This window comes from Falco cherrug, chromosome 3 (assembly GCF_023634085.1).
Source record: "Falco cherrug isolate bFalChe1 chromosome 3, bFalChe1.pri, whole genome shotgun sequence".
NCBI lineage: Eukaryota > Metazoa > Chordata > Aves > Falconiformes > Falconidae > Falco > Falco cherrug.
In genome coordinates, this window is record NC_073699.1 from 111,891,025 (window position 1) to 111,918,330 (window position 27,306).

Consider the following 27,306-nt stretch of genomic DNA (forward strand, 5'->3'; position numbering starts at 1 on the left):
CCCGACAGACCCGCCGAGGTCCCCGACAGACCTCCAACAGAGCCCCCCAGAGATCCCCCGACTGACTGCCCCCCCAGCTCTCCAACAGAACCCCTGACAGATCCTCCACAGATCCCCAGCAGATCCTTGACAACCCCCCCACAGATCTTCAACAGATCTCCAACAGACCCCCTCAACGGACTCCCCACAGATCTCCTTGCAGACCCCTCGATGGATCTCCAACAGACCCACCACAGATCCCCGACAGACCCCCTGACAGATCCTTGACAGACCCCCCAACAGACTCCCTACAGATCCCCGACAGACCACCCACAGATCCTAGACAGATCCCCCAAAGATCCCCTGACAGACTCCCAACAGAGATCCCCCCCAAATCTCCAACAGACCCCCCCCCAGATCCCCTGACAGACCCCCCAGACCCCTCTTCGAGGGCAGCAGCCTGGGTAGGCACATGGCCCTGCCCCAGCCCACCCAGCCCAGCCTTTGCTCCCCGCTCCAGCCATCACCTACGGGCACAGCTCCTGCTCCCCTTCCCCTTCCCCTTCCCCTTCCCCTTCCCCTTCCCCTTCCCCTTCCCCTTCCCCACCCCACACTGCACCCCACGCCGCAGCCCACCGCCGCAGCCCTGCGCTCCTGGGGGACCGTGTTTCCAGCCTTATGCTCCAGCTGCCCACCACAGCACGGGACTGGTGGGCACTGGGGTCACAAGCGCAAGGGGCGACGACTGGAGGAGGGTGGGCAGGCGATGGGGCAGACCCCGCGCAGCTGCAGGGCTGTATTCACACACACAGACACAGGTGTCTATCTATCTATATGAATACATATGTACACACATCGCATATACACTGACATGTATCCAGACCTTCTCTATGCCATAAGCCCACCGCACTGGGCAATCCATGTGCTGTGGGAAAATCCAGTCCCAGGTGCCGCGCTGACCCGCTGGCATGCCTGGAGGTACAAGATACCAACGGAGGGTCCTTAAGGTGTGCCCACGCCTCGCACCCCACCCCACGTTACAGAGCCCACGGCGTGGGGACCTGCTCCCACCGCAGACCCTCACTTGCAGTGCCTGTCCTACGCGCAGCCTGTCTGGACAGCTGCTGCCACGAACTCCTTGGCCTTCGGCTTTCCTGAGAAAGGCTTCTTGGCTGCAGGCTGCGGAACAGGGAGAGGTTGAACGTCACATCACGCTCACCTGCAGCGCTTGGCACGGCTCTTGGGCCAGCTGCATGATGTCCTTCTCCCTTCTCCCTCCCCACAAGCGCCCAAACCCACTGCCACGGCTCAGGAACGCCCAGCCTCTCGGGAGGGTCCGGCAGAGCTCAAAACCCCTGGGTCGCTGACAGATGGAGTGGGGACTGCCCCGCATGCCCCCACAGCGCAGGAGCTGGGTTGGCCCGCAGCACCCAGCTTCTCACCTGGTGGCCCCTCAGCCACCGCTGCCGCAGCAGGGCACAGCCACCCCGTGGCACCCGGGAAGCTGCGCCAGCCCCGCTGCCTGTGCCCAGCCTGTCACAGACACGAGCTCGGCACGTTACACCGGGCTTGCGGCTGCTGCCGAGGCTCCACACTGGGCTCCTCCACCTTTCCGGCTGCAGCAAACGCCGCGGAGGGGCCCCACGCAGGCACTGTGCCCTGAGAACCACCAACGCTCTTGCACCTTTCCAGCCTGCTGAGGCTCTGGGGGTCTCTTGCCACAACCCCCTGCTCTTTGGTTACCGAACACTGCCTGAGCGGGTCACCCCAGAGCGAGCAAAATCACACTTCCGTGCCTGCTCACCCTGCCTGGCCTGTAACCGAGCAAGCGGAGGGCATCGCTCCTGCCTTTGGGAGCACCGGCACAGCCCGGAGGCCCCTTGTCCTTGTCCCCTGCCAGGCTCGGGATAATGCCAGGAGTCACCTGCCTTCTGCTTGCAGGATTTGCCTCTTACTAAGAGGCGAATGTTGTGGCTGTGCCGCGCATCCCCGTGCCGTGCATCCCTCGTGCCACACATCCCCTGTGCTGCGCATCCCCCGTGCCGCGCACCCTCTGTGCCTTCCTACACTGTCGGGGCGGAGGCAGCTCCCAGTGCCTCGCTGAGCTCAGAGCTGCCCAATGCCCGCTGTGAGCTGCCTTTGAACCCTTGGCCATGGGGATATTTGCCCCCCCGGGACTCCAGGTGCCCTCAGGGGGCTGCACTTACCCACTCCCCTGCTCTCACCTTCAGCCATCTGGACTCCTGCAGCAGCTTCTTTGCCTGGGTCAGCTGGATCTGTGTCCTCTCCAGAGTCTCCTGCAGCAGAACCTTCTCTTCTGCCTCCCTGTAGGCTTCATCCTTCAGCTTGGACTCCTCCTCCCGGCACTGCTGCAGGGATGCTTCATTCAGCCTGTGCAAAACAGATGGGGGGCAGCTCTGTCACCCCCACTGAGCTGCGACCCCCAGGCGGGGCTCTGCCCAGAGGCGATGGCTGTGGAGCACAACCACACGGTGCCCACCCCCCACCTCAGACCCCCATGCCACGGGGTGACACTACGGGCTGTCAGAGCAGCTGACACCTTGCACGTGTTTTGGCCAGCGTTTTCCCTGCTCCTATGCCTTACACCATGGATGAGAAGCTGCCTCTTCGAGGCTTCCCCCTCCTCACGCCCGCCCCCAGGCACCCCTTACTGATGGCGGTGGTCCTGATACCGGAGGAATTTTACTGCTCTGCTTAATTGTAAATGTTGCAACTAACATAGCCATGACATCGCCATGCAGCGCTGCGTTGTGTAGTTCAGCTACTAGTAGGTAAGAACCGGTGCAAAACCAAGACATGAGCCCAGAGTGCTGAAACAGGGCCAGGAGAAGAGGAAGATGATGAAGAGGATGAAGAAAGGATGAAGATGTCCCAACCAACCACCAGAGGACCCCTGACCCATTAGACCACATGTAGATATGGTATGTGGTTCATGGAGCTGTAATGAATATGCCAATAGTTTCTCAGAAATGTCATTAACTTGTATAGATTGGCGATGTAAAGACAAACGGTGAATAAAGTCAGGATGCACATTAGGAGGAACTTAGACTCTGTGCATCCGGCACAAAAAATAAGGAATGCCTGCTTTCTAAAACTCCAAACCGAGTATTACAGAGTTTTGCCTCTGATTTTTTGGTCTCCATCCCTTCTGTTGGCGGACCAGCCCGGACAGGGACGCTGGGCGGCTGCCGCCTTGGAGATCACTATCAGACCTCTAGCCTCCTTTGAATACGGCAGCACATTTACACCAGCCCAGAAATAACCTTCTACACCATGGCACCAGCGCACCCATGGGTCCCACCCTGCTCCTATAACCTGGTGCGGGAGCATCGCCTTCGGTCCGGACAGCCCTTCCCATCAGCTCCCACACCTGCCTCCTGCTGCCCCGGCCGGGCCACCCACTGTCGTGTCCCAGGGTCTGGCCACCGCAGGCTCGGGACTCTGTACCATCACCACTCCAATGCTGCTCAGCTGCACAGCACCCCGCACAGCACCATCGCAGCACCGAGGGGCCACGTCTCCATTTCTCCCACCGCTTTGGTTTTCAGTTGTGCCCACCACGTGCCCTGCCTCAGGGGCCGTGCTGCTCCGCTCCCCCATCCCACATGGCTTTGCATCCCGGGACCTGGGGCTAACGGCCGCCTCGCCTTTCCATACCTGAGCTGTTTTATTTTGGCCTCGTAATCTTTCAGCCTTTCTTCTTTTCTTTGTAGGCAAGTCTTGAGGTTCCTGACCTTGTGATACAGCAGCTCCAGGTCCTGCTGTCTCTGCATGCCTGCTTTTTCCCTCTTCTCCTGAGGAAGGTTCTTCAAAGGCTGCATTCCTGAGAGCCTCTTCATCTCCATCAGCTTTCCCAGAGCTCTAATTGCATCAAGGTACTGCGGGCACAAAAGGAAATGCATGATTTACTCTGCCTGCCAATTCCTCCACCACCTAACAGCACACTGCTCAGCCATCTGCTTTCTTTCTGCTCTACGGAGGAGATGACAATGGCAATGTCACCGGGAAGCTGCCACATGCCTTCCCCTTCCGTTTCCACGTGGGCTTCCCCTGGGCAAGCTCCTCAGAGCTCGCCTCGACAGCCGGCTGGCTGCAGCTCCCCGTGCCTTCGGCGTGCACGCACGAGGCGCTCCGGGGGATGATGCACTGCGCCGCAGCATGACCGGCCCCTGTCACACCTGGCGGTCAATTCCCAGTCACATGACTCTTTGGGGTGGGATTTTGTCCTTTCCCAAGATGATCCCTTTGCCCTGCTGGACATTTCCACACCCTTTTCTGAGGGAAGAGACCCACTCACGCAACCCAGCCGCTATGCTGGGTGGAGGTGGCCACCTCCTCTGGCAGCTGTCTGCCTTGTGCCTCCTCTAGCGGGTGCATCAGTCAGCAAAGGTCTCTGTCCTCACCAAAAGCCTGCCCAAAGGAATATCCCTGAAGACATTGGGCAGAGAGGGGAGAAGGACACGCTGTTGTGCACCCTGGGGTGCTGAGATGTCCCCTCCGCAGATGCCCAGCACACCCCAGGCCCTGTGACACGCTGTTCCTGGGGACCCCGATGCTGACTGCTTCCTTCTGAAATGTGTTTCAAAACACCCTGCGTTGCATGAACGTGGGGTACCCTTTCCACGTGTCTCTCGCCAACATACCATCTTCTCACCGAAGTCCATCTCCTCAGCTGCCTCCAGGCTGGCAGGCCCCTGTGAGCCCCCATTGGGAAGCTGGCCAGGAACCTGTGCAGGGGAGGAAAGACCAAGGTGGCCTGGACCACCTGCCTTTGGGTTCCACTGCCTCCTCCTCCCCGCACAGCAAAAGCACCCCGGCACTGCCGTGGTCCAAAGCCTCCCACCCACACAGCCTGTGGTATCCCCGAGCAGCGCTACACCAGTGCTGCTGGGCCAGACAGGAGCTGCCCCGGCTCTGCGAGTGCTGCCTTCCATTAGGCTGCACCTCCCACCCTGCCAGATTTTATACCTCCCTCTCCCCCCTGGGCTGCTGCTATAGCATCCCTGCGAGCCTGCCCCTCCCTAACCCAGGGAATACTTTCCCAAGGCAGCTGCCAGCCCCACGACCCACAAAGTGCCTTCTTACCTTGCTCACTTTGGCTCCTGGTGCTTCTGCTGGCTTCTTCTTGAGACCCATCTTGCAAAATACTTCCTCTGGCAAATCTTTTTCCAGGACCACCACTGGCAATGAACTATTCTGCGTGGCAGCTGTGGGCAAACACAGAGTCACTGCATCGTTCTGCTCTCAGTATGACACACCACAGCTTCATACCTTCACGTTGCAGCCGCCCCAAGGCTGGCCACGCTGCCCTTGCACAGAGCGCACGGAGAGACGTGCAGGCTGTGGAGCAAAGCCCACCCCAGCCGCCCCTGCACACCTCGCTAGCTGTTTGGGCATTGCTCTCGCTACAGAACTAAGTGGGACACCACCCTGTTCATCAGATGGCAGCACCACAAACTGCTACTCTACTTGTTGCTTCTCACCAAAAAAAGTGCTGCTTTTCCATGCTGCTCTGGGTGCACAGATGCACACGGTGGCAAGGGCCCGGCAGAGAAGCAGGCAGGGTGAGCAGACAGTGTGCAGCACTTGCAAGCTTCTGAGAGCACCGCAGCAAGGCTCCGTCCCTTTGGGGCACAGCTGCTCTGTCTTGCTTTGAGGTGAGCAGCACCCCAGCGCAGGTGCCTGCTTGCACCCCGCTCTGGCTGCTTGGCAGCTGCTGCTGCAAACCCCTTTGCCAGCTGCCTCTGCTGGCTCCTGCAAATGCCACCTCCTCCCCTGTACCAGCTTACTGGCACATGATGCCCGCAAAGGATGCTGAGCGCCTTTTTAAAGCCCACAGCCATGCTGCGGGTGCTTCAGAGGTGATTTCCCATCACCTGTGTGCGTTACACGCACACACACGTGCGTGGGAGAGCTGACTTCGCAAAGGCAAAGCCTGAGCCGCTTGCAAGCAAAGAGCTCGAGCCCCCAGCACAGCCCGTCACTTTATGTGCTCTGCTGGCACCAATCCCAGCTTCTGCCGAAGCCAGCAGATGCACCTTCCCTTTACAGGGACAGCCACACTTACCTGATGACTGCATCTTCTCCAGCATCTTCACTCTTGCCCGCAGCTCGGACAAACCTTTTTGTTGGCGCTGGATTATTTCCTCATGCCTGAGGCCTCGGCATTTCGTGCCGAGCTTGACCAGCTCCAGCTGCAGCCCCTGCAAGAAGTAGCCCAGCCTGGGTCTGGTTCCACGCCAGCTCAGCTGACCCCTGGTTCTGAGGCAGCCTTACTGGCAGATGCTGCCCACTGGGCACTGGCCAAGAGCAAAGCCCACGGAGCATCTTGCTGTGGGCTCGTTGGGCAGAGGAGCAGCATCCAAGAGCCCTTTCTCGCTCTGCTGCAGGACATAAGCCCCACAAAAGCCGGGAGAGGGACCATGCGTGGCTCCCAACAGCCACATCGACATTTTCCACAACTGTGGAGTGTTTCCCATCTTCAACGCACCAAGACTGTGCTACACACCGTGGCCAGAGCTCAGACTCTCTCATGCATCGTTCTCTTTTAATCTATACCCGTGCCCACAGATGCACGTGTTGCCCTGGTCCAGCCGCATCCAGCTGGCTGCGTTGTGCCCAACAGCCAGACACACAGACAGCTAGCGGGGGCTGCGAACAGCGCGCTCAGGTCCGGCTGCCAGTCCCTGCAGCACTGCTAGGGCCAGGCTGCCCCTCCGGCCTCCCACACTTGCCACCCCATCACCACGTGTGGCACAGGACGGGCGAGACCCCCCGCTCGTCATCTGGCTGTGAGTCACCGCCTGGCCGCCCGCCTCCGTCCAGCCTGCCTCGCTGGCACGCTGTCTGCCACTGTGGTGGTACAGGCTGTACGAATCCTACAGTCCCTCCATCTGCTGCTGCAACCGCCTTTGCGTTCTTCCCGTTTCTAGCACCGGGAAATCAAGCAGGGATTTGGTGCAGGCGGACAAGGAGCGTCCTTTCCTGTCCCTTGCAACGCACTGCCCCTGCACCCTCAGCCCTCCGCCTGCTGCTGCATCCTCAGCAAGTTCGGGACAAGGAGGGAGTGCTTGCAGATCTTCCCACCCGCTGCTATCCCCTCTAATTAGCAATTATCGCAGCCATGAGCACGCACAATGCTTCACGGCTCCAAGGCGCTGTGCAAACATCAACTCGTTAGCTGGCAGCAGCGCTGGTGCGGGAGAAACACTGTGTGGGCACGTGGTACCCTCGGCACACCCAGAGCTTGGCAGACTCTGTGCCAACTTACCTGCTTGGAGGCTTTGGCTGCCTGTGCTGGTCTCCTGGAAGCATCCTCTGCCTTTTCCACCCTTTCTTCCAAGGAAGCCTCCAGTGCCTGGCAGTGGGCTTTGGCTTGCCTGGGCCGAGAGACAAGACCATTGTGGGCCACCGTGATGGGAGAAGGTCGCCCAAACAACTTGGGAAGAGCAGCATCCCACACACCCACTGCCCACCACCACTGCCTGGGTGGGAACGTCCCCCTCGGTACAAGCAACTCCTCAGCAATCTGCCTGCTGGCACGAGTGCCACTAAACACCAGTTTTTGGTTCATGTGATGCTTCTGTAGAGATCACACTGCTGAGCTACAGTGTGATGCTCTCACATGGCTCTTTCCACCCAGAAGCTTTTGCAACACCTGGGGTCCTGGCAGTGTATATACCTTAACTCCTCAGCTGCCACTTGCAGATCTTTATCCTTCTTCTCCATGAGTCTGGACATCTGGTATAGCTTCTCTTGGAACAGGGACAATTCCCACTCTTGGTGTTTCAGGTGGGCCTGGCTGCGCTCCTGTTCCACCTTCAGCTCCTCGGACAGCTCCCCTGGGCACACAGCAGCTTCCTCGGTTTCTGACTGTCTCCTCACCCAGCCCCAGGGGACCTGCAGTTCTCCCTTTTCCCAGTGTGCCCTCGCCATGCCAGGGCTTGTCCCCGCGGAGCCTGGCCCTGCCCTCGGCAGTGCCCCTGGGATCCCCAGCCGGGCCAGCAGACCCCACTTTGCTAAACGGCTGAGCAAGACGCACACCAGAGTCATTGCTGCCTCCGGCAATTTGCCTTCAGGTTGCAGAACAGGCTCACCAGTGCTTCCCTACTCGCTGCCTTTTCCCCTCCTTACCTTCCTCATTGGCTCCATCCCTGCGTTCACATCTCACCATACAGGCAGCGAGCACAAGCCGTGCCCACGCCATCACTGTCAGGCTCCGGCTCCTTCCCGCCCGCTCTCCAAAGCCACCCCAGAGCACGGGCATGCCCACCCAGGGACCCCACTCCGCTGACTCAGGAGCTCCTCCAAGGAGCTCACCAGTAGGATTTGGAGAAAGAGGGACCCTGTTTCATCCACCGCTCTGCACCCACGGACCCTCACTCCCTGTCACGCTGCTATCGTTTAGCCAAGGGGCTGGGAAGAAGTCGCCTCCCTGAAGGGAACAAGGGAACAGACCGCTGGCTTTGCCCTGATCAGAATGATACCATCGCTTTGGGATGGTGACGTCTGTTTCCCGTTACCACCTGCCCACATCACTGCTCGGACAAGGGGTGGATGGGAAGATGGAAATGCCGCAGCACGCTTCACTCACCTTTTATGTCCACTATCCTGGCTTGGGCCACCGCAAGCTCTCTTCTTAGTGTGCTGATGGCAGCATCCCGGGCCAGGACCGCATCCTGCGCTGCTGCCAGCTCCTTCCTGAGGTTCCCAAGAAAGAGGCTTGCAAATCCCACGGTTCATTCAAACAACTCAGTTCACAGACCCTGCGCGTGCCCCCCTAATCCGCACCCCACGATTAATCCATGCACTTAATGTTTTCAGCTGCCTTGCGGTCCCCTGGGCTCCTGCCTGGGGCACCCACACTTGCCCGCTCGCTCCCACCCGGAGCCATCCGGAGCGGGCAGCAGATGGCTCACCCGCTGGTCAGCATCACTTGGACACTACCTGCACTTAAGACCCCCTCGGTCTAGCCAAAGGACTCTTCATCGGCGCAGACAGCCCCTTGGTCTCCCTCCAGCCCCCCCCCGAGGGATAACGGCTCTTCCCCAAGCCCCCAGACCCAGCCCCCCATCGGCAAGCGCCGCTCACCTCAGATTTTCATGTGCCTCGGTGGTGAGACAGGCCTCCAGCTGAGCTCCCAGTGTCGACTCGTGGGCAGTGCTCTGAAATCCTACAGACACAGAACAGAGGCTGGTTACTTCTCGGTGATGCAGAGATGTTGGCCTGCCGCTTTGAAGCCTGCAGGACACCTTTTTTTTTTTCGTTTTGGAAACCCGTGTCTCTCAGAGTGCTGCTCCAACAGCACTTGGACACTTCCTTCCACCCTTCCCGGCTAGGGGGGGCTTCTGCCAGGGGGCAGCCCCCCGAAGCACCCCAATCCCGTTGGTTGGGAGGGCAAGGAGCCCGTCTCCAGCAGGGAAGCCCCATCCACAGCTGTGGCACGCCACCAGTTCCCAAAGCCACAGACCGACGCACTGCGAGGCCCTGTGAAACGCTTTCTTCAGGGACCCACGGAGCTTGTCCTGCATGCAGGCAAACCTTCGTCTTGCACAACGCTTCCCATAGCAGCAACAGCCCTGCTCCCTCTCCACACCAATCCCACCTTCACCGAGAAGGTTCCCAGCACCCACTCATCCCACGCAGCCCTTAGTTACCTTCCAGTTTCTCCACGAGTGCTGCTTTTTCCTCCTCCAGCACCTTCTGCTGCTGCTTGGTCTCCAGCAACCTGTCCTCTAAAGCCACAATGGTCAGAGTATGCTGCTTGCTTTGCTCTTTATATTCTGCTGCTTCTTCCCGCAGTTTCTGCTGCTGTAACTCATTCTCCTTCCGAACACTCCGGAGCTGCTTATCCTGTGTGAGTACCTGCTGCCGCAAGGCCGCCTAGGAAACAAGGCGCACGCTCTCACTTTTCCTTTGGGATCGCGATCCGCATCCTCTCACCCGGCGGGCAGTCGGGAGGACAGAGGGAAGGGCAGGATTTCAGGGCTGTGGGGCCCAGGGAACCCCTCCCCACCGAAACCCTGCCCCATACTACGTCCTCCGCCTGCACGCGTGGGTGGTCGCAGCTACCTCTCGCTTGGTGCTTTCCTCCAGCTTGAGCTCAGCTGCTCTCAGTTTGCCGTTGGTGACCTCCAGCTCCTCGGACCGCCTTGCTACCTCCTGCATGAGGACATTGGCAGCAATTAAGTTACCGAACTTGGTGGAATCCACCATTCTCTCTGTGGAGATGCATCTCTGCCTACTGGGGAGGTGGGGGTGCACCCCACAGCCCACCGATGGCCCCTGGCCAAGCGGACCAGCACACGACAGAGCGCTTTCACGGTTCTTTATCCTGAGCCTGAGCAGCTCTGCTTTACCATGCGAGCCACTGACCTCGATCAGGCTTCCCAGGTGGGTCTCCAGGTCCTGGATCTTCTTCTGTCCTTCCTCCACGGCTTGTTCATACTGGGCCTTCTCCTTGGCAACAGTGCTCTCCAGCATCTGAGAATTGAGAGCCCACAGTTTCAGCACAAAGTTGTAGCATTCGGCAAAAGACCTCGACTCCGCTGAGGAAAGCAGCCAGGAGGGTTTCGGCTGGGACAGAGCTCATTTTCTGCTCAGTAGCTGGCGCAGTGCTGTGGTTTGGGTTTGGTGGAGAACAGTGTTGACAGCACATGGATGTTTTTAGTAGTTGCTGGGTAGTGTTAAAGTCCAGAACTCTTCAGTCCCTCAGACCCTGCCAGCGGGAGGGCTGGAGGGGCACCAGGACTTGGGAAGGGACACAGCCAGGCCAGCTGACCCAAACTACCCAGAGGGATATGCCACACTGCTGGACGTCACGCTGAGTACATAAACTGGGGGGGTTGGCTGGGGTCTGCCGATCACTGCCTGGGGGCTGGCTGGGCATCGCTCAGCACGGGGTGACCAACTGCATTGTGCATCACTTGGGGTTTTCCCCCTTCCCTTTGGATATCATTCTTCTCCCCTTCTCCCCCCTTTTAATTACAATTGTTGTTGTTATTATTATTAAAATATTAAGTTGTTCTTCTCAACCCTCAGGTTTTACCTTTTCCCCAATTCTCCTCCCCGTCCCGCTGAGGTGGGGACAGGAGCGAGCAGTGTGGTACTTGGCTGCCGGCTGGGGTTAACCCCGCCAGAGGGTCCCCGCTCTGGAGCAGGGGCACGTTATGGGAGAAAAGCTTGGCAGGACACAAGGCAACTCCAGGGAGTACAGCAAAAAGACCAACAAGGAGCCGCTTAGCTGCTCCTCACCTGCCTCCTTAGGCAACCCAGCCCTGGGCAACAGCTGTTCCCCACACGACAGGCACAGAAGCACGCGAGAAACTGCCTTGCAAGACCCCACGATATGCTGTCCCCATCATGACACGCAGCAAACCGCCTTGACTAACAACATGCCCTCACCAGCACCATCGGCTCCATGACCTGGCCTTCCCCGGGACTGAGGGTGCCCCCCCGGCTCCACGGGGGGGGTAGATCACCTTTCCCAGCCAAAGCAGCCCTGAAAGGAGCTCAGCCCGGGGAAGGGAGGGAGCAAAGGGCTTGCAAGGAAGCCTGCTGCTGCCTACAGACCATGCAATGCCTTACAAAGCTCACAACTCTGGATGATGTTCCTTGCTTTGCGCTTTCTCCCAAGCACTGGTGCATCCTGCTGGCACCCATGGGTGCTCCCCAGCTCCACCCTGCGTACTCCGGGGAGTTCCCATCATCTGCATCGATAGCGAAGAGCGTCCACAGCCAGCCCCTTGGGGCTGCACCCAGGCAGTTCGGAGCTAGAGGCTTCTGCCTCTCACCAGACACCTCTTTTTCCCACACCACAGGCATTTTCCTAACAAGCAACCGCGCCTCCATACCTCCTTGCTCTCCTTGTCCTTTTCCAATATAATTTGCTGGATTTTTAGCTGTAGGTCTTGCTCATATTTTGCTTCCAGCTTCTTCATCTGCTCCTGCAGCTCAGTAGCCTGTGACTCCCGCTGCTGCTCTAATTGCACCTAATGGTGGATACCGAGGCGTTCAGGGGAGCATCTTCACAACAGCGGGGCAAGATGTAAACCTCCTGCATCCATTCGCTCCCAAACAACTCCCAACAGAGAGGACTGCCCTCCACCCTGGCTGCACGAGGGACACAGGCAGTGACACGCTGATGGTGGGCTCTGTCTTCTCCATTGCCTTGCACTTACTGCAGACCCCGGGACCTCTGCTACTGTACCTTCCCAATTCGCGCCCCACACCAGCTTGCTGTGGGCTACCGTCGTGCTTACTGGCAGAAAGATCCCAAACCACCTCGCTTTACATACAGATGAATTTCTGTACCTGTAGCATCTGATTCTTCTGTGCAGCCGCCTGGCTGTTCTCCAGCAACATCTCAAGAGTAGCCAGCAGCCCTGCAAAAGCCGAGGGAGGCTTGCTGCACGGGGTGCTCATGCAGCATGTCCACCACCTGCTTGCCCCCTTGCACGACTCCCTTGGGCTATTGCTGACCTTCATCTCAGGCCCTCACCCTCCTCACCCAATGCTGGGAGTCCACGTTCCTCCAGAGGCAGCAGGGAGGAGAAGGGACTGCCACTGACTTCCCACAAAGCCACCCCCTGCGCTTGCTGGGTGCCCAGCACACACACACCTGGCCGGGCTTTCCCTCCCGCTACTGGGGACAGAGGCATCCGTGGGCAAGTTCTGCCTTAAACCCGGAGACCCTCGCTAGCCTCTGGCTACAGGATTGAGGCTCCGAGGTTCCCTTGGAAAGGCTCTGAGGGGCCAGTCGAGTGTCACCCCTCTGCGCTTACTAGAGCCGTGGCACATTCCCACCCCTGGGACATTGCGGCTGTTGCCCAGATGTTGCTGGAAGGGAGCTCGGCTGCGCACACAACCCGGGTGCCTCTTCCCATGGGAGACTTGCCCTTCTCACACACCGCCACCCATGAGGCCACATCACCCCTGTCTCCTCTAAGCCCGACGCTTCCGCAAGAACTGAGGATGGCTTGCTGCTGCCCAGTGCTCCCAGTGCTCCCATTACCACCCTGCTAACCACGGCAGCCTCACAGACACCCCCCTGTACCCCTATGGGCGGCATGGCTACACAGGGCAGCCGGTGCCACGGTGGCAGGGGATAAAAGCCCAGTGCTGCCCCAGTGCGTTTCTTTGTTGCCCACCTCGCCTGACATCCCCCAGTGATGGCTCACGCTGGCCTTTCTTCTCTATGGCTGGCTGGCTAGGACATGCCACCCAGAGCTGCTGTGTTCCCAAGGACACCCAGCGGGACACAGACCTTTGCCAGAGGAGTGCAGGTCCATCTCCACGCTAGCCAGGAGCTGCTCCATACCCTCCAGCCAGGTTAGGGGCACACGTGCCAGTTCCACCACCATTGCCCTGAGGGCTGAGATGACGGGATGCAGGCACATTGCCTCCAGCCTCTTCAGCTCCTCTCGCAGGTTGTGGCTGCTGCAGGAGCTCTTCAGGCAAGTCTGGGCAAAAACACAAGCGATGAAACAAGTTAGCTGCCACAGTCCGTGGGCTTCTGGGGGTTGGCAGCTAACACAGCATCTCTGCACATCTCCTGGGTACCACTGCAGGAACACTTGGGTACCACACTTTGCTTCAAGGGTCACCATCTTCAGTGGGACCAGCTCCCTGCAGGCCCGGGGGAGGCCCCTTTCTGTGACACCTCCTCTTTCTTTCCCACCAATGCTTTTAGGGGCTACACACACCTCTCACTGCTCAGGAGAGCTGCACGCTGGTTGGTGCTGAGGCACTGGCATATCTGCTCTCTGACCTAGCCTCAGGCCAAAAACCTGCCCTGTGCTGCTCATCTCCCGACTGCCAGCTTGTCATCGGTATTTAAAGGACTGACCTGGAGCTCCTGCAGGGATTTCTGGAACAGCTCAAGATTGGCAGACACCTCCTTTTCCTCAGAGAGCCTGGAGCTTAATTCCTCCTGCAGGTACTTCTCTCTCTCGTGGCTTTGCTGGCTCTTGTTGGAGATCTGCCTGACCTTCTCTAGCACCTGGCAAAAGCAGGCCAAGGAAGAGGAGCCTGAGGCGCTGTGCTAATACCTGACTGCAGCTGCAGGACGGCAGATCGTCTCCGTGGGCAGTGATGAAGGCTTGCCACAAACTGGGAGTCCCGCCAGACTCCTGGGCTCCTCTCTGTTGCAGCCCCCTGACCCCATCCAGGCTTTGGGGGACCAAAGGGTTGTGTCTCCTCCACATGAACAGCTGGGACAGCTGTGGCACAATTTACCATCTGGAGAGGCTCGGACGCTACCAGCACTACCGTGGAGGGAGCAGGCACCATGGCCAATTCGAGCCACACTGGGCTTTGGAGGCACCGAGCATCTCTGTGCACTGGGATCCAAACTCACCTGCTGCTCTGACACGTCTTTCCCTGCTGCTGCCGGAGAGCAGGCTTGCATCACTTGGGTTTTGAAGGACTCCAGCTACAGCAGAGAGTGACACCAGAACACAAAAATCACCAGTAACCGACAGCAGCTCTGCCGCCTGCTCTACCCACCCCGCACACAGCAGCACAAAGGGCGTCCCGGCGCCTGCCACCCCTGCCACCGAGGCCCTGTGCGGGCTCTTGCCCTCCCCTCTGGACACTGCTCAGCTCACGCACCGTTTTCACCGCGTGCCTTGGCCAGGGTTCCCTGACACCCCTCCTTTCATGCCCCTGGTGGCTCGCAGCCCCCGGGCAGCCAGGTGCTGCGATTCACCCATCCCTTACATTGCCTATGAGCCGTGCGGTGTGACCACCTGGACCCCGGCAGGGGAGACTGTCGGGTCCCTGCCACCAGGGACGATGTGACCCCGGAGCATCCCCTGCTGCCTTTATGCTGCTGCGGGAGGATTAGGATGACAGGGCCGGTATACATGGCAAAGGACAGCCCGCCTGAGCCAGGTGGTGGATCCATCCTGCGCTCTAGCAGGAATTGCCCCATGGCTGGTTCCTATTTCCTCCTGAAAGGCAGTCGGTGCAGGCTGGACTGCTACACAGTGACCGGGGGCTGGAGCCCCCCTGCTGCGGAGCCAGGCTGAGGGGGCTGGGGCTGCTCAGCCTGGGGGAGAGACGGCGCCGGGGGGACCTTGGGGCACCTCCCCGTACATAAAGGGGCTACGAGAAAGCAGGAGGGGGCTTTGTACGAGGGCACGTGGTGACAGGGCAAGGCCGGAACGGCTTTAAGCTGAAAGAGGGGAGACTGAGGTTGGATCTTGGGAAGAAACTGCTCCCGGTGAGGGCGGCGAGGCGCCAGCACGGGCTGCCCAGAGCAGCTGTGGGTGCCCCAGCCCTGGCAGTGCCCAAGGCCAGGCTGGACGGGGCTGGGAGCAGCCGGGGCTGGGGGGAGGGGTCCCTGCCCACGGCAGGGGCTGCAGCTGGGTGCTCTGTGCGGTCCCTTCCCACCCAAACCGCTCTGTGGTTCTATGAACTAGCACAATGTTCTCCAGCAAAAAGCCGTGCCTGCCCAGAGCAGCATTACCCAGGCACAGAGGAGCGTTCACACAGGTCCGGAGCAGCCTAACTGGGATTACAGAGAGTACAGCGCCTTTCTGTATCCCATTAAACTCACCACATCTTCTACAACGCCTACACAAATCCTCTGGATAAGCCTATTATACCGCACCCAATGACAAGTTAAGCCCCATGCCAGGGTTCGGTGCTCATTTCTGCATTTCCCTCCCTGCACTCATACATGATGTCCTTCCCCACGAGGAGACCCCTACATGTGCTGCCTACAGCCCCAGCGGCAGGCTGCTCCCCCCCGCTTGCCCCCTACCTGCTCCTTGGCCTGCCCCATGGTGGCTCTCAGCAGGTGCTCCCTGCGCCCCATCTCCTGCAGCTGCAGGGCTCGCTTGGCACATGCTGCTTCCAGCTCCTCCTGAGCCTGCAACAACAAGAGCATCTGCATATCAAAGCAATACCCGAAAATCACGCCACTCTTCCCATCACAAGCCTCCCAGCAGAGCTCTGCAATACCAGGAGGCACGCAGCAATCCTTTGGCTGCAGCGCGTGGGTTTGCAGCATCGCCCCCCACCTTGCTGTCACTTTTTGCCCAGGCTTGCTCCCCGGGACAGCATCCATCCTCAGCTTTCCACCACGCTGCCTGCACAGGCCAGCCCGCTACTGGCGGAACCTTCTTCCCTTGGGGTCCATGGCAGAGCTCAGCGCCTTCTGGCCCCCTGCCTGTATCTACAAGCCTGTGTTCCTGGGGCCTGCTGGCCCTCGTCACGCACCTCTGCCACCCCTGCCAGGCAGCCAAGGTACCTGCTGTGTGCTCGCCAGGGTGTGCCTGCCCTCCGCTGCATACCCCATAGCCAGATGATTACCTTGATTTTCTCAGCCAGCTTGCTGCGGATGCTCTCCTGCTCAGCACAATGCTTCTGGATGTCCTGCTGCAGCCTGTCCATGTCACGTTCCAGCTCCCAGATGCGCTGCAAAAGTCCCGGGATGGTGGAGGGTCGCACCCAAGAAGCCAGGCATTGCCTCTCAGGATGACTTCACCCCATAAGTGAAACATTTTTCCCAGCCGTCCCATTTCATCTACCCTGCCTTTGTCTTCTAACCTAGTTTTACTGTGGTTATATGGGCTTTCAAGTGGCATTTCACTCTCATTTCTGACAGTGTCCTCCTGCATTGTAATGCAGTGTTACAATTTCTATGGGCATCTATGCTCTTCCGGTTCCTTATGCACATTAGGTGCCGTCTATTACAGGAGCCGGATTCCAAACAAGTCCCTTAAAATGCCCAGTTAATGATTCTCTTGATGCATTCCTGTGTCGCTGCTCTCCCGTGCACTCCATCACCCCAAATGACTTGAGACTTACGTGTCGGCACGTAGTTATTTCTTGCTTTTCAACTTCATGCTTCATTTCCTCTTTAATTCTAGAGCACTAGAATGAACAGCAAGCAGGGAAAACAAATCATTAAGGCAGGCAGATTCTGTCACTTCTGCAGCAAATGTCAAGCTGTACTTCAGTGCTATGGCCCAGCTGAGTGCTCATATGCCCAAGGGGTGGCAGAGTGCCCATGATGGGGCCATCAAGGCACTGAGAGCACTGGAGTATCTGTGCCTGGAATTGACTGGATTAAAACATTGCTTTAATTGGCTGAGAGAAGGAAAAACATCTGCAGGGGGTACCTGACAGAGAGAAAGCCCTCTGGCCTGAGGAACAGTGTAACGGTGGAGAGGGCAAAGGATGCTGGAAAACAAATGCTACTTTCAAACACCCACCGTCAGCAGAACTCGACGTTAACCAACATTTCCAGGTTAATCATCCCTGTGCCAGGCTGTGTGTGGCAGCTCGACATTTCAGGATATTGGTGTTCCAGAGACTGACCCCATTCTGCCCGCCCCAAGCACCTTTCCCACAAGCTGCGTGCACCAGCTCTGGGTCTTCCTGCACCCATGGAGCAGGGGAAACAGCAGAGGGATGCTCTGGGACATGCGCTCTGCCTACACGTGAGCAGTGTGGGCCACCAAGGGCCAGTGGGTACTTGGGTAGCCTCTCTGCACTACAAGGATGCTTCCCCGGCATGCCTGGTCCCCCCTGCTCCCCTGCACGGCGGCTCGAGCGCTCCCACGCAGCCCCTTTCACCCGTTCAAGGGCTGGCCCTCAGCAAAGCGGGCCACATCATTTGTCTCCAGAGAGCAACTCGGGGAGGATGCTCAGCAGGGTACAGGCTGGCAGGTGCCACGACCACTGCCTGCACCCGACCTCTGCATCTTTTCCATTCCTTCAAATCCACAGTCAGTCCCTGAAATCACTCCTGGAAGTGTACCTGCCTATCCAGCCAGCCCAGACGCAGCGCCCGCTCTGTGCTTACAATGCAGGCGATGCAGCAACGCCAGCTGAGGAGGGAGCTGCAAATACAGCGAAACAACCTGCCACACAAGCCGCTTTCTTTAAGGGAAAAACCAGGCTGGGCTGCCGGGAGCCACATAAAGACAGAGATTCCAGGGCTCCTCAGGAGGACCTCAGCATGAGGGCTTTGCTAGCAGACATCCAGGGTACATGAATGTGGAACAAGGAGGGGGATGGGCAAGGTGACACCGCTCTGTCGGGCGTTGCATGAGCCCTAGATGTGACCGCAGCCCCCTCACTGCTACATCCCTGTGCTACAGCTCCACAAATTCTTTTTGCACGCAGCTAGGACCTGTGGGTTCCAACTGCCCTGATAAAGAGCTGCCCAAACAGAGCTGCTACAATCCTCAGCAGGGAAAAGCATGACCCTTCTCAGCCTGCTTTCCCACACTCACACGTACGCAAGGCTAAATTACTGAGCTATTGACCTTGGCAGAAATAACCGCTATCTGATTGTCCTTTTCTCTGTTTTCCTTCTTCATTTTTCCAACCTCTTGCTCGAGCTGCTGGATCCTCTGCTCCTTCCCAGCAATCTCCCTTTGCAGGCTGCTCACTAGACCTGTGAAAACCAGCTGGGGTGAGAGGCTGCCCAAGCGCATCCCTGCCAAGCCCTCCGGCCGCCCAGCAGCCCTCCTCCCCCGACAGCCGGCGGCCTCGCAAAGCCGAGTCAGCTTTTGGCATGCCGTGCTGGATGCCGCTCTGTGACAGTGTCACTAACAAGCTCCTCGAGGCCTTGCAGGAGGATGAGCAGCTCCTACGGATCTGTTCTTGCTGCCTTACTTGGATCCACAGCTCTGATGTCTCCTCCCTGCCTGGCACCGATATCACACCCTTAACTCAGGCAACACGTACAAGCGGAACGCTTTTGCTGCTCTCTCTGAACGCAGTACAAAAGCCAGTATTTCGTGCCCATGGGGCATTCCCTGTGCCCGCCAAATGCCACGAGCATTGGAAATGGCTCGTGGTCTGAGGCGGCTTCTGCAGCAGCTTGGGCAGGCAGGTCTCTGCCACGGCACCTGTCACACAGCCCCGCTTTTGAGCGGCTCCGAGCCTGCGCTGCCGTCAACGTTTGAACTTTTTTCCCCCCTACCAAAGCTCTCGGTCCCATCGTTTGCCACCTTCCCTCCTCTCACTGTCCTGTCCTGTCTGACACCGCCTGCAACTCCCGCAGAACTGCAGGACACAGACACAGAGGATGGACAATTTCCAGGAGCCACTACAAGTGGCTTGTTGCCTGGACTGTTTGGCCAGTGCTCACTCGCTGTCAAGAGCCGGTCCCAAACTGCATCATGCCCCTGCGCAGAGCTCCAGGGATACAGTACCTGTGGCCAGAGCCTGCTCCTTCTTCAACTTCTCACTCTCATTTAGCAGCCTTCCAATCTCCTGGTCTCTTTCATAGAGGGAATGGCTGAAAATCTGGCTGGAGCCTTTCTGCAGGTCGATGATCTGTAAAACACAGATGCCCCCCGTGTTACCTGCCGCATCACTTATTGCCTCTATTACAGCTCCCCTGGAAGAGGGAAGTCTAGCACTCCCAGGATATGGCCTGATGGGGCTACCCTTGAGCATCTCCAGCTCACTCAGCACCTTGCCTCGAATGGCATTGCCTCTAATTTGCTTTGGTTGTTCATGCTCAAATCCTGACATAAGAGGCATGGAGAAGTACCATCTCCCACCATTAGCCATGCTGGTGATCTGTGGCTGGGCCGGGGTGACACTGCTAACACTTTAACAGCCAGAAACGCCTGTAGATTCATCGCCTTCTCCAGACATATGTATTTATTACCAAATACACAGATCCAGAGCCGCTAACAACTCCCATTGGCGTTTCTTCTGCAAAGATGTTTTTTACATTCCCCCCTGGAAATGGGGATGGGGGAACAGCCTGTGCCATCCACTGCAGCTAACATTGCTGTGCAGGAGGCACAAGCACGCTCCCCACCGCTCAAGCAACTGGTTTCGCAAAGCAGTTACTGGAGGGCACAGAAGAGCACATGGACTGGTGGGCGAGGCTTTTGTCAGAGAAAGAAAAAGTGCCAGGAAGAAAAGAAAGGCACCGCACATCATCTCATCTTGGCAGCCTAACAGCAGCCACGCTGACAGCACCCCAAAATTATCTCGCCTCTTCTCCCCCCAGGAACCTGCTGCTGAAAAACTCCTTTTCATGACAGTCAGGACCAGCAGAGAGCATTTCACCGCCTCCTTCAGGCCCAGCAGGAGAGCAGGATGCAGCCAGGCCAGGCTGGTGGAGATGCCCAGCTGCTGACCTGTGCACCACGCATCAGGCCGGCAGTGGGGACCGGCCCCTTTCCCACCTGGAGACACCCAGGAGGACCCTGTCACTGGCTTGCCAGGATGTTTCCAAGGCCTCAGAAGGTGTGGGTGACACACACACTGCTGCTGACATCCCCCTGGAGAAGGCCACTGTAAGCCCTCCCTCCTTTACCCAGCCACCTATTTCCAGCTGGGCTCCATGGGCCTGTGTGGCCTTTGGGATGGGTATCACACCCCTGCAGCTGCATCCCTGCAGGCTGCTCCCGCGGCCGGGGGGAAGCTCGGTGTCCGAGGTGACCTTGCATGCCTTTCCCGCACCCAAAGCTGGTGCAGCTTCTGTGTCCCTCCCCGCTGCAGCTTTACAGAGCCCACCACGTACAGGGGACATGTATTCACTGGCTTCTTTAAGGTCAGCTTGCAGAGGAAGCAAGCAAATGTGCAAAGCAACTGGAATAAAAGCAAAAATCCCACTGCCCTCATTTCCCTTGGTTTCTGACACTCGAGCTGCTCCTCCCAAAACCTGGGTGTTTGCCCACCACCTGTATCGGCACGGTACTGTCCCTGCTCAGTACTGACCCTGGCACTCAGTACCTGTTCCCTCAAGGCTTTGATCTCCTCTGTTTTGACTTCCAGCTTTTGGTCCAAGGCTTTGATCTCCTCTGTTTTGGCTCTCAGCTGTTGGTCCAAGGCTTTGACCTCATGTGTTCTGGCTCCCAGCTCTCGGTTGATGGCTCCCAGCTTCTGGGTCAGCTCTGCCTCGTTCCTCATTGCTGCCTCAGTCAGGGTCTTTGCCATCACTGTGATCTCATCCTGCAGATTGATAACCACCTCCTTTTCCTGCTTTGCTTCTGTTCCCAACCCTGAGAGGCAATCCATCTCCTTGTCCAGTTGCAGAAGCTTTTCACCCTGTGGGCAGATTATGGCAGTTGTCTGCCAGCCTGCTGCTACGGAGATGCTGGGACACCGGCTCTGGTGGTACCAGCTCATGGGCATGGATTGCATGCCACCTGCTCGCCTTGGCTGCCCACATCCCACTGCACCACATCCTCCAGCCACCCAGCAGTCCCCTTCAGTGGCATCCCCTGCACCCTGCTGGAACACACGGTCAGACACACAACCATTTGGCAGGGTTTATTGCCTGCTCTGCCAAGGGCCAGGCCAGGGATGGCATCCCTCACACCTTCCCCACCATCACCTTCTGCGAGACACAATCCGCATCACGAGGCACCAGGGAAGGGGCTCCCCATAAATGTCTCACATTCCTGTCTGGGCTGCTCCTAAAGTCTGGAAGAAAAGAAACACGACAGCCGCAAACATCAGCAGAAGAACTGCTTGCAGGCAGCGGTAACGCTTCTTGCAGCATCCCCCTCGCTTGCCTCAAACCTACGGGAAGGCAGAGGCTACTTCGCAGTCCGTGAGCTCAAGTCACCACCAGCAGACAAACCAACTCTGTGGCACCCAAAAGACCCTTACCAGTGCAAACAGTCCTCACAACAGAGAGGAATAATACACCTCTGGGAACCAAAGAAGCCTCGAAGGCTGCAGAGGCGCAGCACGGAAAGGCTCCTCTGTTTGGCGTTGCCAGCCCCACGGAAAGAAGCTATGCTTCCAGGGCTCGCCGCGTGCAAACGGCTATGCTCACTGCCACTGGGGCTGTGGATCCTTTTGGCCCTATTTCCTAAAATTCAGATGAATACGTGCTACCTTGGAGTGTGTGCTTCCTTCCCGTTACCATCGTTGCAGTTTCCAGTTCTGCATCTTTCTGCGATGCTGCTGGGACTGCAGGGTGCTGCCCCTGCTCTGCAGCACCAGCCATGCTTTGGTTCTTCCTTGCTGACTTTGCATTGCTTACACCACCCCAAGCACCCAACCCCAAGCCAGGCAAACCATTGGACTGCGTGTCAGGCCACAGTGAGCTACCTTCACAGCAGAAGTCTCCTCCAGCTGCACTGTTCCCCAAACCCCTGCCTCTGCTCCACTGCTGTTGCATACTTTATTTTCCGACATGTATCAGCTATGGACCTAGTCTACAATTCCTGCACTCGAGACAAATCCAAGGAGGCAGGCATTACCTGCATTTTGAAGGAGGAACAAGCACCCCTTCAAACACAAGAGGAATAGGCGTGGGGGTCACCAGTGCAGATACAAGTCAGCCATCACCCTTCCTGAGCACACAAGGAAAAAGGAAGAGGAAACGTGCCTCTCAGCTGTGAGAGCAATGGCATTCCCCTCTGCATGTCACAGCTCTTTTTGTTCCTGACCCAGAGGCCACCAAGGACCATACATGGTGTCCTGTTGGCTCCACTGGAGAAAGACTCATACCCAGTTGCTGGTGACACTTGTCACACCCCGGCTCATATCAAACCCACCTCTGCTCAGACCCACGCTGCTCAGCGTTAAGAGGCTGCAGCCCACCGGGCTGGGCACCGGGGCATACCTGAACTCGACGTGAAGCTCCTGCTGGAAGAGTCCAGCAAGGTGGTGGTGGTGGTCACGTTGAGAGCCCAGGATCTGCTGGGTTGCTCCTGCTGTGGCGGACGGGGCACATGGGCAGATCTCCTGGTAGACCAACTGCCCAGCAAGCTCAGAGGACGCTGCTGCTCCAGCAAGGGTAGGTGGGAAGGAGATGGTGACAGGGAGGGTTTAGGCTGCAAAACAGCCGGGAAGGGCCTGCTCCACGTCGTGCAATGATTCATGGCGGGACAGGACACCTACGGTGGACAAAGACCACGTTACAGCAAGCCTTTTGGGAGGTGCTCAGCCCCAACGTGCACACACTACATTGTACAAAACCCCGGCCCAGATCTGAGTGGAAGCAGCATTTCAGTCCTTTCCTGTTTCCATCCCCAAGTATCACGCTCCCAGCAGGAAGCCCAAACGCTTTGCTGAAATAGAAAGAAACAACTGGGGTTTGCCCAGTCTTTGGAGCTCTTTCCCCTCTCTCGGTTTAGCTACCCTAATTCTGTGTGCCATTTGCAGCATCCAGAATCCCTCGTTTCACGCCTCTCCCAGCTCACATGCCTGTAGTCCAGTCCTATCCCATCATTTTGCCCATTCACCAGGCTGACCCAAAGCCTCCCAGTGCCCTCTTGGCTTGCCATCCCAGTTATCAGACCTTGCACTGGGCCTGTCACACTGGTAATTGTGACACCAGCTGTTATTCCCCTTACGAGCCGAGCTTTCCGGCATAGCAGAGATGAACCACTATTAAGGTCTCATATGCCGGCTTACGCGTAGCCCTCAATTACAAGGGCTGAACCAAACACCCGCCAGCATGCCCTTGGACCTGGCCTGCACGAGACCCCCAGCACCTGGTTGTCACCCCAGCATCTGTCTGTGATGGAGCCAAAGAGCCCAGCACACGCCTCCCGCTGCTCCAGCACCTCGTCTTCTCCCAGGGCATGTCTAAGCCCCATCACTCTGGCTGACGATGCTATCTGGGGCGCCTGCCCACGGCTGGATTCCACCATAGCATGGGTGCTGTCCCTTCCTGGGCGCTTGTCCCGCACTCCGAGGTGCTGCAGGGACGTGACTCCTCGCCAGGTGTTGCTCCCTGTTAGAACATGTGCCCCTAATGCCACCGAAAATGAGAGACCTACCTGTACGAGATGCTTTGCAGGGTGCAGCACAGAGGGGATTTACTCTGCAGTCAGCAGGGTCGGGCTTCAAAGCAATTCCACCAGAGGAGGGTGGCAGAGCCCAGAGTGATGATGAGGCACCCACAGGGCTTCTGCTAGACCACGGTGCAACACGGCTGTCCGTGGACATCCAACACGTGCATGTTCAGAAAGCCCGGTGCTCGCGGCTCCAGCAGGTATTAGCTTCACCTAACCAGCACCAGCACCCCGGCTGCTCCGGCGTCACCGTGCAGCTTGGCGGCTTCCGATTTCACTTAGCCAAGGCTTTCTGGAGAACTCTGCCCTCAGCAGGTCACCCTGAGCCACCGGGATCCTTGCCGAGACCTCCCAGACCAGCACGTGGGTGCGCAGCCTGGCAGACTCGCGTTCTGTTTGGGGGATGCTGCTAGGTGTTGCTAGGCGACCGGGTTCCGTGACCCCCGCTGCCAGGATACACATACACACATGGGGGCTGGAGCTCAGTATCTGCTTTTTTAGCTTCCTCAAGAGCCAGAATAACCAAACTACCACTGGAACTTTGCAATCCTTATCTGGTTTGTAACCCAAAGGCTCAATGACCTCTGCAGATATCCCAAAAGGGTTCTTCTCCCGGCGACAGGAGACTGCCGCTGTGTTCGGCTGCATTCTCCACCAGTTGACAGTTGCTCTGGATTTCTGCCGCGCTGCAAAGCCAACTGCCACATGCCACCCGTGCCACACAGCACGTTTTGGTGGCTCCAGCCACCCGTGCCACACAGCTCATTTTGGTGGCTCCCACCCGTGCTGAGCAAAGCACCCTCCGGGCTGGAGCTCTTGGTTTGCTCTAGGTTTGATCCAAGCCTTAGTTTCTCTGTCCCTAAGTAGCGTTGGAGCAATTAATCAATAAATAACACACGAACAGAGGAAAGGGACGTCTGCCAGACCATCTCCAAGGGATTTTTTGTTTTTTGGTTTGGTTTTTTTTTTCTTTGCCCAGGTCCAAGTTGCTGCTGGGAAACCTGCCCCCTGCTTTTCCTTTCCCTACTGAACTGGCCGAGTTTCTTCAGCAGAGGGAGCTCCGGCTTTTCATTCCCCCCAGCCCGGCCTTTCCCCGGGATCGCCCAGTAGAGACAGGGAGCCAGCCCCAGCTCCCCCCCCGGCAGCCCCACGCAGCCCCCCCGGCAGCAGCAGCCCCTTACCTGGGCATCCCCCTCCACCACCAGCTGGAAGGACGCTGCCTGCCCCGTGCCGAAGCGCAGGCTGTCCCCCGCCGTCACCCTGACAGCCGCGTTTTGGACCTGGCACCCATTGACGAAGGTGCCGTGGGGGGAGTTGAGGTCCTGAAGGACAAAGCTTTGGTCCCAGGCGATGAAGGCGAGGGCTGCGTGGTGATGCGCTACACCTGGGGACTGGCAGCAGGCAATCAGCGGGCAAGCAGGGAACCTGCCGGAGGGCAGCTCGGGTTTGGTTACTCCTCGGTCAGGCCCCCCTCTCCTTGGGGTAAGCAAGCCAGGAGCCCCCACGGACCCCGGTACATCCCTGACACCCGCAGCACCGTGGCGTGTGTGGGGGCTGCCACCTCGCCCTTACCCGCAGGACGATGTCGGACGCCGGGTGCCTGCCTATGGTCGTGGTGCGCGGGCTCAGCTCGAAGCAGCCCTCTGAGCTCCTCAGGAAGGCTCGCATCGCCTGGCCCCGTCCGCTGCACGGCTGGTGCTGACAAAACCAACCCAAAAACCTCCGAAGAGCTACTCCAGCCCTGCAGCAACCCCGCATCCCACATGCAAGCGAGCCGAGAGCTGCGCGGCTGGTAGCCGCAGCCTGGCAGTAGCCTTGGAAACCCCAGTCGCGCCTGCTGCCACCCTCCTGGGTGCCTTTTCCTCTTTGTTTTGTATTTGCGTTGGGTTTTTTGTTGTTTTTGGGGTTTTTTTTCCCTTCTCCTTTTTCCAAGCAACTGGCCCAGCAGCACAACATAGCTCTGCGCCGGCTGCTGCTCTCCCTGCCAGCTGGGGACACGGGCAGGAACGTTTCCCCACATATCAAAAATCTCACAGCGGGTCTGTGGCAGCTGCCAAACACTTTTTTTCTCCATTTTAATTATTTTTAATTTCATATGCGTGCACAAACAGGTTTTGCTACCTCAGACAAGCAGATAAATGTTGCTGCCTGGTGCCGGTGTTGCTGTCACCCACCAGCACGCTTCTCCAGCATCATGCCTTCATCCCAGGTTGCCACGCACCCTTTTCCAGCAGAAAAAGGGAAAATAACACACCTGCCACCAACACCCCCCCGGCAGCCTCTGGTTTGGCCTCACCAATACAGATGACACTTGAGGCTCTTCCCTGCCACCCAAGCACCCGACCCCCTGCCCCACCACCATCCAAACCTGTCTCCTCTTTGCCACCAGCAAACGGCACCCCAAACGACAGCCCCTAATTAGCATGGGTTCTGCTAATGGCCGTGCCTTTCCTGCATCGCTTTCCAAATCTTTCCACTTGGAAGGGGCAGCAAACCCTCAGGGGTGCCCAGCGATGCCGTGCCATGGGAGGTGGGCTGCAGCCCTGGGCATCCTGCGGCATTAGGGTCCCCTGAAACCAGCGAGCGCTGGCGGCTGCGGGGTGGGAAGAGCTGGAGGGGGATGTCCAGGAGGCAGCGATGGTGCCCGGCTCTGGAAGAGGAGACACAGCCCCGGTGTCGAGCCGGGTTGGGCAGGTAGGACGTGGCTGCCCACTCCTCCCGAGAAAGGATGCTTTGCCACTAAATAGGAATCGCAAAGAGGCATCGACTGGCTTGAAACAAGCCCAGCCCAGCCCCCAAACCACATCTCATTTTCACATTCAAATGATGCTTTTGATGAGCCATCCCACTGGCCTTCAGGAACAACCATTCCATTACAACATACTGCAGTGCCACAGGGATGAGCCGTCCTGGGACAGTGATGGTCACAACTTTGGGAGCACTCGCATGTCTCAGCACTCCCTGCCTCCCTCAGCCTTCCAAACACCATCAAAGGACAAGCATGCAAGTTGCCGGAGATGCTCATTAGCCATCCGGGCATTTGGGGCATAATTACTGCATTAGTCACAGCACTTCGGGTTTTCAGCTCTTTTCCTACATGGGATGTTGGAAAAGATGCTGCTTTTGCCAGGCTGTTTCATGGAATGGGACTTTCTGGCAGAGAAGCTCAATGGAGCCTCGGCTCCCAACTGCTCAAAGAGCTTCGCTTTGTTAACCCAGACCTTCTAGGACAACTGCAAGGGCTGCGTTTCATCACCGGGGAGAGAGCCCCCCCCCCCCCCCCCCATGCCTTCCCTCCCGCTGCTGGCAGGCTCTTAGGGGCACATGTGCCTGGGACACAACTTCCAAGGAGCTGCACCACCTTTCCAACCCCTCACCAGCAACAGGAACCACATGGGACCCCCAGCCCCAAATCCCTCCATCTGGCCAATATTCTTCTGCTCTTTTCTTCCCACCCTTCAGTAAGGGAGTCCCTTAATGATGTTATGTTGCCCACCTAAGGTCATGCCCTGGGGCACAGCAAGGTGAAATTCCTGTGACACAACAACAGAAATTAAGAGATGCA

At 58.1% G+C, this 27,306-nt stretch overlaps 1 protein-coding gene across 1 annotated transcript; it reads right to left on the reverse strand.

Moving 5' to 3' along the window:
• Positions 1-838: 838 nt before the first annotated feature.
• Positions 839-25,465, reverse strand: FHAD1 (forkhead associated phosphopeptide binding domain 1). Its single transcript, XM_055704870.1, has 28 exons — positions 25,314-25,465; positions 24,923-25,132; positions 22,565-22,655; positions 21,323-21,411; positions 20,719-21,033; positions 19,176-19,299; positions 18,282-18,412; positions 16,816-16,881; positions 16,318-16,422; positions 15,767-15,874; positions 14,357-14,431; positions 13,847-13,999; positions 13,265-13,460; positions 12,313-12,383; positions 11,853-11,990; positions 10,375-10,482; positions 10,072-10,161; positions 9,657-9,882; positions 9,091-9,172; positions 8,594-8,700; positions 7,682-7,841; positions 7,271-7,379; positions 6,068-6,203; positions 5,086-5,207; positions 4,644-4,727; positions 3,658-3,878; positions 2,205-2,370; positions 839-1,158 (listed from the first exon to the last, which is right to left on the reverse strand). Exons 1-28 carry the CDS (start codon positions 25,407-25,409, stop codon positions 1,078-1,080), a joined length of 3,660 nt encoding a protein of 1,219 aa, XP_055560845.1. The 5' UTR covers positions 25,410-25,465; the 3' UTR covers positions 839-1,077.
• Positions 25,466-27,306: the final 1,841 nt, after the last annotated feature.